Source organism: Lates calcarifer, linkage group LG5 (assembly GCF_001640805.2).
Source record: "Lates calcarifer isolate ASB-BC8 linkage group LG5, TLL_Latcal_v3, whole genome shotgun sequence".
NCBI classification, from domain to species: Eukaryota; Metazoa; Chordata; class Actinopteri; family Centropomidae; genus Lates; species Lates calcarifer.
The window spans coordinates 8,551,788-8,564,507 of NC_066837.1; the positions used below are offsets into that span (position 1 = coordinate 8,551,788).

The following is a 12,720-nucleotide window of genomic DNA, read 5'->3' on the forward strand; positions in this document are numbered from 1 at the left end:
TCCATGCTACTTACATGATTAATCCTAACACCCACAGTATACTATTTAAGTAGCTCTTATGTGGGTAATGTTTAGATAAACAGCAAATCTATACAGATAGTTAACAACATCAACATGAATGTATCTGTTTGTCATTATCTACAACAGTGGGACAGCAGAAAATTGATGTGTGTATGTCCATCTCAGTACGCCCATTTAGTTTCTGTGTAATCTTGGTACATGCACACAGCTAAGCGATGATTTGTCACTAACCTTTCATCCTTTCTTGTTGTTTGTATAAAAAATAATTCCACAGGTGGTAATTATGACAGCCGCTTTGACGTGGGCAAGGCCAGTGGAACCTTGATTGTAGCACGGCCCCTGGACGCTGAGCAAAAATCAAATTACAACCTGACGGTGGAAGCCACAGATGGGACACGAACTGTCAGCACCCAGGTAATTGAAACACTAATGAAACGGTTGGAAGCTGATGAGGCAGTTGTCATGATTCTGTTTTCCTCATGTGAGAAATATCAGGAGGAAAGGGAAGGGTAATGAGTGAAGCAGTGACCAGGCTGTCCTGTTTGTAGGGATATGTTTACGTTGTGAAGCTATCATCGCTCTCAGCTAGCCAGGGGAAATGGTGCTGTAAGGGCCTGAGTCTTGTTGCATCCGCACATGGCCTGACTTCTAACTGTATCATGCTACCTTGAAAAAAAAGACAGATAATACAAGAGACATAGGATATAACATGGAAAGCTCACCAGACAGAGAGACAGTTAATTTGATTCAAACAAAAATCGTTTGATGTCTTGGAAAATTTACTTATTTGCTTTCTTGGTAAGAGTTAGATGAGAAGATTGACACCAACTGTCTGTTCAGTATAAGGCTACAACCAGCAGCTGGTTAGTTTAGCTTAGCATATGGCAGACACGGGGAAACAGCTAGCTTAGCTCTGTCCAAAAGTAGTATGGTTCTAGTCCACCTACTAGCACCTCTTAAGCTCACTAATAAACACATCATATTCTGCTCAAAAACCAAAGTGTATAAATGACAAGTTGTGGTTTGACAGGGGTTATGTGCAGGACTATTTCTTGGCTGGGTGCAGTGACCAGAGCCCTGAGTGGTCTCTTGTTGCCTGGCAACCTTACGGCAATGACAAGACTCCAAGACTGTAGGTGCTGGTTGGCAGATTGTTTCGTCTTCCGACGGAGCCAGGCTAGCTGTCTCCCCTTGTTTCTAGTCTTCACGCCAAGTTAACCTAATCATATCCTGGCTGTAGATCACACAGACATGAGAGTATCTAAAAAAGCAAATTAGCATATACCCTAAAAGAAAGAAAGCATGATATGGTTGTTAGCGTTCCACCTCATCTGTTCTCTACCATCTCAGTTTAGCTTTGAGCTCCAGGAATCTTCCATTGTCTCATTGCTGATGCAAAGGCTGCTGTGATGATGTTGCCGTCTAGCCAGAGTCTTTGTTTTTTTTAAAGTGTGCATTCTTGAGCCCCCTCCACTCCTCCCCTCGGCTGTGTCTCTCAGTGAACCTGTGGACCTTCTCTTACTTTTCTCTCAGAGGAACAGCTTGTCTTGGTCTTTTCTGAATGGACTGTAAATAACTAAATATATTACAATGCATATACAGACATGCTAATGACACAGTTTGGAAACTGTAAAATCAGCCAAAAATATGTTTTTAATGCAGAGGAAAATATAACCATATGAGCCTCCTGCATGTGAGCCATTTTGATGAAGTTTAAATTGCTTCCAAAAAGCTTCCACAGCAGTGGCATACTTGCATTTTAGTATATTAATATGCTAATTTAATCCTACTTGCATATATCTTGCGCCCCAGCTGATACCAAAGCTGAACTGCCATGATAAAAGCTTTTAGGCATGCAAATTGTCTTTGGTTTTTGTTCTGATGGTCATGCCTTGTCCATGAGATTTTTAACATTTTTACATGGTAGTTCGGGTCATATGGGATGGCGGCATTCAAAATGTTTTGTCCTTTGTCCTCAAAGGGGAGCTTCAGAGAACTGTAGCTGGAAAGGAATCTATTTGTTGTCACTCTGTATGAATAAAGCCTTTCATCATCTGGCTGCTGTGCTCCACTGAGCCTCGGAATGAAGCGCCGCCTTCACTGGCATTTTGCAGCTCATCCGCAGAAGCAGCAAGTTCTTTAGTGCAGAACCTTAAAAACAGCCACAGAGAACCTATTTCTTCAGCCACCCCTTCCTCTCCCCATGCAAATCACTTTCTTAAAAGCCCTGGCAACAGAGAATTTAAAAGCCTCTCAGCAGTACTACATGCAGTGACATTTTAAGTCAAATTAATCACATTCAAAGGTTAATTCTCAGTGGGAGCGGCTGTTCTAGCAACCCTTTCACATTACAGGCAATGATTTAATTCAGTGTTCATAAAAAATACAGAAACACCTAATGGACTTCCAAACTTACTTTCATTTTAGTTTGTTTACTTTGTTTTCTGTATGACTATTATTTTCAGGCTTGTCCAGGGACAGACTTTTAAACCAAATCACACGCAATGATGTCATGACATTTTATTTATGTGTGTGAAATAATATTAGAAAACTAGGTGTTCATCAGCCTGTGATGTCTTGAAACTAGGTAACCATAGCGAATAGTTGGTGGATTTTCAGAATTTACACTGCCTTTAATTTTCTTGTACGGATACCAAAGGATAGTGGTATCCAACAACTATAACTCTAAGAACTGCTGAATGATCAGTTGAACCTTAAGTTTCACACAAGAAATGGGTCAAAGAATACTCACTTGTACGGTAAATCAGATGAAGCTTATTGCCAGCAACAGTTCAATCTTTCTCGTTGCCTGCAGATTTTGAATGTGCATATTTTTGTATATATTATTAGTGCTGTGACTAATATGCTCTATTGCAGATGAGTGCTAGGGTGTAAGATACTGTATACCAAGCTGACCACTGTAGGTCAGCTGCTTTCTGTCGAGGGAATGGATTTACTGCATTTGTGTACTCCATAAACCACGAAAGAGGCGCACGGTACTAACAGAGACGGGAGAAGTTACCCCCATTTGGTTGGCTAATTAACGAACACGTCCCTGAAAGTGAACAATTATTGTTATCACACATTATTTTCCACAAAAAAGCATTGTGAAAAACCACTAACTTGTGTTGGCCGCAGTGGTTTTCACAGCATTTAGGTAAGAACATGTGTCTTCAGTGTAGTATCTAGCCATTGTATGATCTGCACGTTTGACGTATGACATATAGCACCAACTGGCTGGTTTGTGTGTGTGTTTGGGAAAACCTTAAATGCCCTGAGGAATCAGAATACGGTGTGCTTGGACATGTTTGAGTATAGCCATCAGAGTGTTTTGGCTACCATGTTGTTTATCGGATAACATTGTTCAGTGCTGATAGTATTTGCTCTGTCAGTGGGGGGTTTAACAGTAAACGCACTTCCTGCTGGGAAGTGCATATTTGTTGTATTACTATGTAACTAATAGGGCTAAGGTTTTGAAAAGGTTGTGTGAATCCACACTGACGTGTACTAATTTATGTCTTGAGGTAGGTTTACTCTTCAAGGCAAGCAAGTACTATTAACCCCTTAGTTAATTCACCTGATTGTACAGTATTAAGATGAGCCATCAAACATTTGAAGAAATATTATAATCTGCAGATTATAATATGAAAGAAAAGATTATGTTGAGTAATCAGTTTTCCCTGTCTGTTCTTACAACATAAATGAATCCAAGAACAGAGAATTTCAATAGGAAAGCATATGCAAATGAGTCATTAATTGTTTGTTATTGAGTATGGATTTGTACCATTGTTTCATTTGTTTCATTCAGTGTGTTGTTTACCTTTAAAACAAGTCACACAACAGTTTCACTTCAAATTAGATCTACACATGTGCAGTGCACCTCGTGAAACCTCAAAGTTGGACTTGTCTATCTCTCAAATCAAAGTCATGTGGAAGCTTTGCTACCCGACAGGCTGGCCTATTTTCTCTCTCCTGGAATTTTTTTCTTCTCTCATTTTTGTTTCTCTGTCTCCCTCTGTCTTTCCATCTGAATTTCTCCTTCTCCAGTTTTCAAAAATCTCCACATTTATCGGCCAAGCATGCAGGGATGATGATTATTCTGTTTGGGTAGAATAAAGAGCAAACACTAGCGCCGGACCTCTGTGGCTAGTGGGCTGTGTTAATCCTGTTTTGGGAACATGTTCGAGTGCTCTGTGCCAGTGCCCTGCCTTTGCCCAGAACCTGCCACCTGGCAGGGGGGCTTCCTCTCCTATGCATGGCACAAGAGGACAATGAGCACAATGAGAGCTCCCAGTGTGTCCTGTTTGGGATACCACACAAAAGGTGTTTCATTATTCAGAAGGCACTGTTCTATTTGTTGCCTCTTAGGCGGACCTTTGTGCTTAAATATCATTTATTTTCAAATTACAGTGGCAGACTCTGAGGTGACAATTTAAAATTTATTACAAATCCAGCCATCCTGCGACTCCAGTGGAGATTTCGGTCTGAAAGACCCTGTTCTGTGGGAGGTCTGTGGAAAACAGTCGGCCTTTCTGCTGTGTGCTTTCCATTTGACCGTTGCAGCTCTATGAAGGCGTCTCTGAAGGATCAGCTGATGTAGACAAGGGGTGCCGCATTCCAGCTTGGGCACCTCATAGCCAGGAGCTGCGCCAACAAGGCAGCCTCGGCATGCAGCCCGGACTCCCTTCCCCCATCTCCAGCTATATGACATCCTCCCTTGGCCGTGCAGAAGTACCTCAAGCTGTTCTGCTCTCAATCTGTTCCTGGTCTCCTGTTTCTCATGTTATCTCAGTCTGCATTACAAAGACTCTCTTTATGTCTCACTCCAAAGTTCACCTCAGACACTCATGTTTTCTTGCCTTCAGTATCAAAGCTGACTACTGTATCTAGGACTCTTTTTCTTGTGGACTTTTTTTTTATCATCAGCCACATCTTTTGTTTGTGTGCTTCTTTTTATTTTCACACACTACGTGGGTTTTCTAAATTTGACCATTTCCCTTAGCTTTCTTTGGTTTTTCACTGTCACTTCTCTTTCTTACTCTCATCTCACCCTCACAGCACTTTTTTTTTCCTTTAGTATCTCCATCTGTCACGTCTGTGTCTCAGTCCCAATCTTGTTCCTCCTCAGCATTCCCAGAGGAAGCCTTATACAAAGACTGAGAGTTTTCTTCTACACCAGCATTTCTGCTGCAGTCAGGCTGTATCATGCTGCTTTGTGATGTTTGGGGGCAAAGTTCCTTTGAAGTGTTGTAGAGCCTCTTTGCACAAGGAAAGGCAAGTTTGTGTGCGTGTGGGGGGTGGAAGGGGGGCTGAATAGCCTTTTGTGTTCTTTCTAAACCATATGAAATAGTACATTATAGATAGATGTGGATACTACTGATCCAGGTTCCATTTCTTTCTGCTTCTTGACAGCACTATCAGTATTCACCACCTTACTCACTATTCACTAGACGTGTTATCTGACGCTGGCCAGATTGAGACATACCGGACAGCCCCTTTGTGTGGATGTATGTGTGGAAGAGCATACTTTATGAGGCTATGCGTGTGGGTGCCTGCATGTGCATCTGTGTGTGTAAAAGGCGGATTGTGAGACATCAGGGATCTGGTGCTATATGATGCCTGGCATGACATGAGAAGACATGCTTGGAATAAGATAGATAGTCAGGATTCTGTGGGCGCAACATGCACCAGAGGCCCAATTACATGCGTTTTTTCAGGGTTAATGTCTCATTAGAAAACTGTATTTATTTTACATTACACGTCCTGATTAGCAGTATGTCATGGGTTGCTCATGACACATGACTTGTGGCAAACAGCCAGCTTACAGCAGTGACAGACAGCGTGCAGCCCAGCGCTCCCCCTGCAAGATGACATCTGTGTGCCTCAGCATTGCCAACATCACAGCACACAGCAGATTGTAAATGTTATCAGTCCTGTCAGGTTGAGTCTATATTTGTCTCTGATATAGGCTCACACTGCTCAACAAACAGTATTATGACAAAAAACAACAGCGGGCAGTTGTGTAGACCAGAGATGTGACAAATCCTGGTCAGCTAGTGAGCTGTCAACTGGTCAGAGCTTTTGTGACTATAGTCTCCTTTTGCTCTTCCTGCACCAAACAGCTCGGCTTCAACTGTTTCCTTACGGGACATCACCCCCTGGTGTCTGGTATGCAGGTGTCTAATCTGGGTTGATCCCTTTGTTCCCCATGTTTGGCAACGGTAGAAGCCCCTCGCTGGTCTGGGAAGCAGAGATGGCATTCCAGCAGCTCTCCATAATCCTCTGTCGGAAGTCCAGTAGACGAGTGGCTGGTGTTGATAAAACATGCTCCCGGTGGAATTTTACGGTTTGGGGATGTTAGATTCTTTGTTGTGTGTGGGGGAAAAGAGCACCACACTTTTTGATTTCCAAAGCAAGAAGCACAGATGTATAGAAATTTGTTTCATGGATTTGAGTGTGAACAGGTCTTTATGAATGCAGTAGCAGACAATTTAATCTGCATAACAGCATCATTAAAACATATTTAACCATCCTAAAAGTTATATTACTTTTAGACATGTAATTATATTTTTACTGATTCCACAGCTGACAGTCATTGTATCGTTTATCACACTAGATTCAATCACCTGTGCCTGTACCTACCTCAGATTTCATTTAGATGCATTGTGGTTATTCAGCATTGATTTCTTGTTTTCACTGTTAGCAGCATCAAGTGGCCATTCAGTTAAAATATTGCTTTTGCCATCATATATATTGATCTGGTCTATATCCACAAAACACTCCTTATTACTGAAGAGTGTAGGAGAAGGGTTTGAAAAGTTTATATAAGTGTGTGTGTTGTGTGTGTGTGTGTGTGTGTGTGCGCGCAGACAAAAGGGAGTGAGACTGAAAATAAAAATCAAAAGGTCTATTAACAAAACTTAATTAAGACTTTTGTAGAATAAAATATACTACAGTTATCTTTTTTTAATCATTTACTGGAACATTTATTGTTTGTAATTCACTATAAAACCACACTACTATTCTGGTAATTATTTTTGTTTGCACATGTAAATCTGACCCCTAGAAAAGGCTTAGTTAATAGCCTCAAAAATGCATGATGTGGGAGATGACGTACAAGAAGTCAGCTATTAAAAAACTTTGTGTACAATTTTTTTTTCCCCTATAGGTGCTTATCCGTGTAATTGATACCAACAACCACCGGCCGCAGTTCTCCCAGCAGGTGTATGTTGTAAATGTCCCTGAAGACAAACCAGCAGGGAGCGAGGTCATGCAGATCAGTGCTGTGGACAGAGACGAGAAGAACAAACTGACCTTTACGCTCCTGAGCAGCACCGATCCATTCAGCCTGAGGAAGTTCCGACTAGACCCAGGAACGGGCACTCTGTACACTGCTGAGCGACTGGACCATGAGACAATGCATCATCACATCCTCACCATCATGGTATGAATCAATGAACACAGACAGTTTCATAATAGTCTGGTAAATTATGAAAAGTCTCTACATATAGTTTAATGGAGTTTATTTTTGAATTGTGTGCTCCATTAGAAAATGAAGCAGCCATGAAATTAAGTTACGCTTGTTTGTTTCAATGCTTTTCAAAATATGAATAGTTTGTTGCATTCTGATGTTAATATTCAAGAAGTAATCATCCCTTGAGGGCTCTCACACTTTTGCTTCTCTGTTTTTCTTCCTATTCTTCTTCCTTCCTTTTCCTGTCTCTCACAATTATTCTTCTCTAGGTTCGAGACCAGGACATCCCAGTAAAGAGGAACCTGGTTCGTGTAATTGTCAACGTGGATGACACCAATGACAATGCACCCTGGTTTATAGGCACACCTTACTCTGGGCGTGTGTTTGAATCTGCTGCCGTGGGCTCAGCTGTGCTCCAGGTCACAGCTCTTGACAAAGACAAGGGTGACAACGCAGAGATCATCTACAGCATCGAATCAGGTAAATATACATAAAGTTGCTGTGCAACCCTTTCAGCCACAGTTTCCCCTTTTTTTCTCTCAGCAGAATGCTTTCATTGTAAAATAGTACAAATGAAATCAGCTCGTAGAAAATGTATGAGTCATCTTGAGCCCTGCTGCCCACTGGATCTTGATCATGAATGGAATACTTTACAAATACTGGGAGAATATTGAAGACTTTGTCTAGAAGATCTCCAAATACGTGGGAGATGGGCAGACCCCCTCCTCAGAATTTCCCACAATGGTTTTCTCCTACAGTAAGCTGTTCTATGAGAACAAAAAATATGTGGTTATTAGCTCTCTGTTTGAATACATGCATATTTGAAATGAGTAAGATGACTTCATGTAATTGAACTGTAGCTTGCATTTTATTTCAAATGCTCATCAAACACGTGCTTCCTGGTACAACACATCAAAAAACAAGTTTTTTCTTTTTTACCATGTATGCTCTGCATTAGTTGCTATCATAGGTCAGGCTGAAAAACATTTATAGTTCAACCACATAAACGTATTATTCTTTTGTCTTCTCTGTCTTACAGGAAATGTTGCAAACTCATTTGCCATTGACCCTGTTCTTGGGACAATTATAGTAGCCAAAGAGCTTGATCGCAGCAGCAAGACCCAGTTTGAACTCACTGTTAAGGCATCTGATAATGGAGTGCCTCCACTGTCAACTACAGCCACTGTGCACATTGTGGTAACAGTTTCTGATAATGCAGCCCCCAGATTCACTGAAAAGGAGTTCTCTGCAGAAGTCAGTGAATCCGCCAACCCAGGAAGTTTTGTAAGCTTGGTCACAGCTGTAAGCCAGTCGTCTGTTTTCTATCAAATAAAAGGTGGCAACATCAACAACGCCTTTGATATAAACCCAAACTCTGGAGTGGTTGTGACCCAGAAAGCTTTAGATTATGAGACTACCGCTCAATACAAGCTCATCATACAGGGCACTAACATGGCTGGAATTGCCAGCAACACAACACTTCAGATTCATCTAAAGGATGAAAATGACAATGCTCCAGTCTTTCTCCAGAGGGAATTCAAAGGAGTAATCAGTGAGTCTGCTCCCATCAACAGTGTTGTTTTGACCCACGAAAACACTCCCTTTGTCATTCGTGCCTCTGATGCTGATTGTGACCAGAATGCCATGCTCATCTATCAAATTGTCGAACCTTTCGCACACAACTATTTTGCCATTGACTCAAGCACCGGAGCCATCAGAATTACAACAGGTTTGAATTATGAACAGAGGAGTGTTTTCCGCTTCACCGTCCAGGTCCATGATCTAGGAATGCCACGCCTGTTTGCACAGACAGCAGCTAATGTGACCGTAGAAGTAATTGATGTTAATGACTGTCCACCAGTTTTTAGCCAAGAACTGTATGAGACAACAGTTGTACTGCCAACATACAAAGGGGTGGAAGTCATTAAAATCAATGCTACAGACTCAGACTCTGGGCCTAACTCCAAACTTCTCTTCTCCATCTCAGAGGGTAATATCGGTGATAAATTTAAGATGGATCCAATCACAGGCATAATCTCTATTCAAAATGTCACACAATTGAGGAGCCGATATGAATTAAAGGTTAGGGTGTCAGATGGTAGATTTGCCACTGTTGCTACAGTAAAGATAAATGTAAAAGAAAACAAGGAGAGCAAGCTCAAGTTCACCAGGGAATCTTACAAAGCCTACGTCCAAGAAAACTCATCTGAGAAGAAAACACTAGCTGTCATTGCTGCTGTCGGGAACCAGGTGAATGAGCCTTTGTTCTATAAAATCTTGAACCCTGACAGCAGGTTTGAAATCAGCCGCACATCTGGAGTAATCTCAAGCACTGGGATTCCATTTGATCGCGAGGTGCAGGACACGTTTGATATCGTTGTTGAGGTCACTAGAGAAGACAAATCTGAAGACGGGGCTCATGTTTTAGTAACTGTAACGGTGGAAGATGTGAATGACAACAAACCTATGTTCGTTAACCTTCCCTATCATGCCCTGGTTCAGATGGACGCAGAGGAAGGCCAGGTCATCCGACAGGTCACAGCAGTGGACAAGGACATGGGATCAAATGCAGATATCCGTTATTACCTGAAGGAACATCAGGAGCACTTCCAAATTAGCCCCACTGGTGAGATCTCCCTTAAAAAGAAATTTGAGAAGGAGTCACTCAACACAGACTTTGTCATTGTTGTCACGGCAAAGGATAATGGAGAGCCAGCACTCTCATCTGAAGTAGAAGTGCCAATAACAGTGGTTAACAAAGCAATGCCCGTATTTGAGAAGCCTTTTTACAGCATTGAAATTCCTGAAAACATTCAGTTACACACACCTGTGCTTCATGTGCAGGCCAATGATTCTGAGAGCCCTCGTATTGTGTATACCATCTCTGAGGGAGATCCTTTCAAACAATTCTCAATTGATTTCAACACAGGTGTTATTCATGTGATTCAGCCTTTGGACTTTGAGACTCATCCTGCTTATAAGTTAAATGTGAGAGCCACAGACGCTCTGACTGGAGCTCACTCAGAGGTGTTTGTTGATATCATATTGGGAGATGTAAATGATAATGCCCCTGTTTTCCTGTCAAAGGCCTACTATGCCAATATTTCTGAGGCCTCTGTCATTGGTACATCAATTTTGCAAGTTGAAGCCAAAGATTCTGATACTGGTAATAACCAAGAAGTATTCTTTCAGTTGGTTGAGGAAAAGGGAAAAAGCTCAGATTATTTCACCATCGACCGTGACACAGGAACAATCTCTACAGCTCAAATTCTTGATCACGAGGAGATCCAGCAGCACAAGTTAAGAGTCCGCGTGGTGGACGGAGGTGTTCCCGCCCTCTCCAGTGATGTCATTGTGACAATAGATGTTACTGACCTAAATGACAACGCCCCAGCATTTACAGAGCACACTTACAAAACCACTATCAGTGAACTGGCCCCACGGGGACACTTCATCACCCAAGTCCAAGCATCGGATGCTGACAGCTCAGACTCAAATAAGTTGGAGTTCTCAATTACATCTGGAAATGAAGATCAGAACTTTGCCATAGACAAACACACAGGTACCATCATCATCTCTAACCACCGGAGGCCACATATGCAGCCTCTTTACAACCTCAGTGTATCAGTGTCTGATGGTGTATTCAGAAGCGCAGCCCTTGTCATGGTCACAGTTATCGGTGCAAACTTCCACAACCCCACCTTCTCTCAGGTGGACTATGTGGTAGAGCTTGTCGAAAACTCACCTGTTGGTACCCTGGTAGCAGAAGCAAAGGCAACAGATGACGATGAAGGCATTTATGGGCAAATAACATACCAGATTGTGAATGACTTTGCAAAAGACAAGTTCTCTGTCAATGACAATGGAGAAATTTTCACTCTAGAGAGCCTTGATCGTGAGAACACCGTTGAAAAGGTTATCCCCATTTCTCTCATAGCTATAGACGGCGGTGGAAAAGTAGGTTTTTGTATCGTCAATGTCATTCTCACAGATGTCAATGACAATGCCCCACAATTCAGAGCAGCTGAGTACAAAGCCACTATTGCATCAGATGTCCCAAGAGGAACCTCAGTGGTTAAAATTGCTGCTTCAGACATGGATGAGGGAAGCAATGCTGATGTTGAGTATTCCATCGATGCAGATGTTGAAAACGTGGAGGAGAACTTTGAGATCCATCCAACCTCTGGGGTCATTGTAACCAAAGAGAGTCTGATTGGACTTGAGAATGAGCTCTACGCGTTCTTTGTGAGGGCAAAGGATACTGGGAATCCATCCAAACATTCACTTGTACGTGTTTACATCAGGATTGTTGCACCAGAGACCCCAATTCCTAAATTTGCTGAACCACATTATCGTTACACTATTGCTGAAGACCTTCCCATTGGCACAGAAATCGATGTGATTCAGGCAGAGAGTGAGCAACCAGTTGTCTACAGCCTTGTGAAGGGCAACACTCCTGAGAGCAATGAAGATGAGGTGTTTGTTGTAGACAGAGACAGTGGAGCCTTGAAGGTTCAGAAGAGCCTCGACCACGAGACTACCAAATGGTACCAACTCACTTTGCTGGCTCAGACCAAACATGAGAACTATGAGATAGTTGCATCTGCAAATGTAAACATTCAAGTGAAAGACCTTAATGACAACAAGCCTGTCTTTGAGTCAGACCCTTATGAGGCTGTTATCGTGGAAAACCTTCCAAGCGGCACTCAAGTGATCCAAGTCAAAGCTACCGACCATGACTCTGGGACCAACGGCCATGTCGTTTACAGCCTCGACCCCAAACAGAACTCGCAGGAGATCTCTGAGCTGTTTGCTGTTAATAGTGAAACTGGATGGGTAACCACCTTAAAGGAATTAGACCGCGAAAAGATGGACAAATACACAATTGCCATCCTGGCCACAGACCAAGGGGACAGAGTCCAACATGTCACCGGCACCAAAGTGGAGGTAACAGTCGCTGATGTGAACGACAACCCACCCCGCTTCACTGCAGAGATCTACAAAGGCACAGTGAGTGAAGATGACCCTCCTCCCAGCGGGGTGATAGCTATCCTCAGCACCACAGATGATGATTCCGAGGACATCAATAAACAAGTGAACTACTTCATCACAGGTGGGCGTTCATTATTTCACAAAACAGATAATTAGTAAGCCCAGAGAGTTTACTCCCTACTCCTTCGTGTAACAGTTTTTCATAAACAGAGCTTAGGGGGGGATTATCCGTT

The 12,720-nt window shown here is 42.4% G+C and overlaps 1 protein-coding gene across 1 annotated transcript in view; it reads left to right on the forward strand.

Annotated features, from left to right (window-relative positions):
• Positions 1 to 12,720, forward strand: part of LOC108901663 (protocadherin Fat 1-like) — a 71,790-nt gene that overhangs the window by 34,831 nt on the left and 24,239 nt on the right. Inside the window, 4 exon segments of the mRNA XM_051070548.1 lie at positions 296 to 435; positions 7,190 to 7,465; positions 7,765 to 7,975; positions 8,535 to 12,608. Coding sequence (XP_050926505.1) covers positions 296 to 435; positions 7,190 to 7,465; positions 7,765 to 7,975; positions 8,535 to 12,608 — 4,701 coding nt within the window.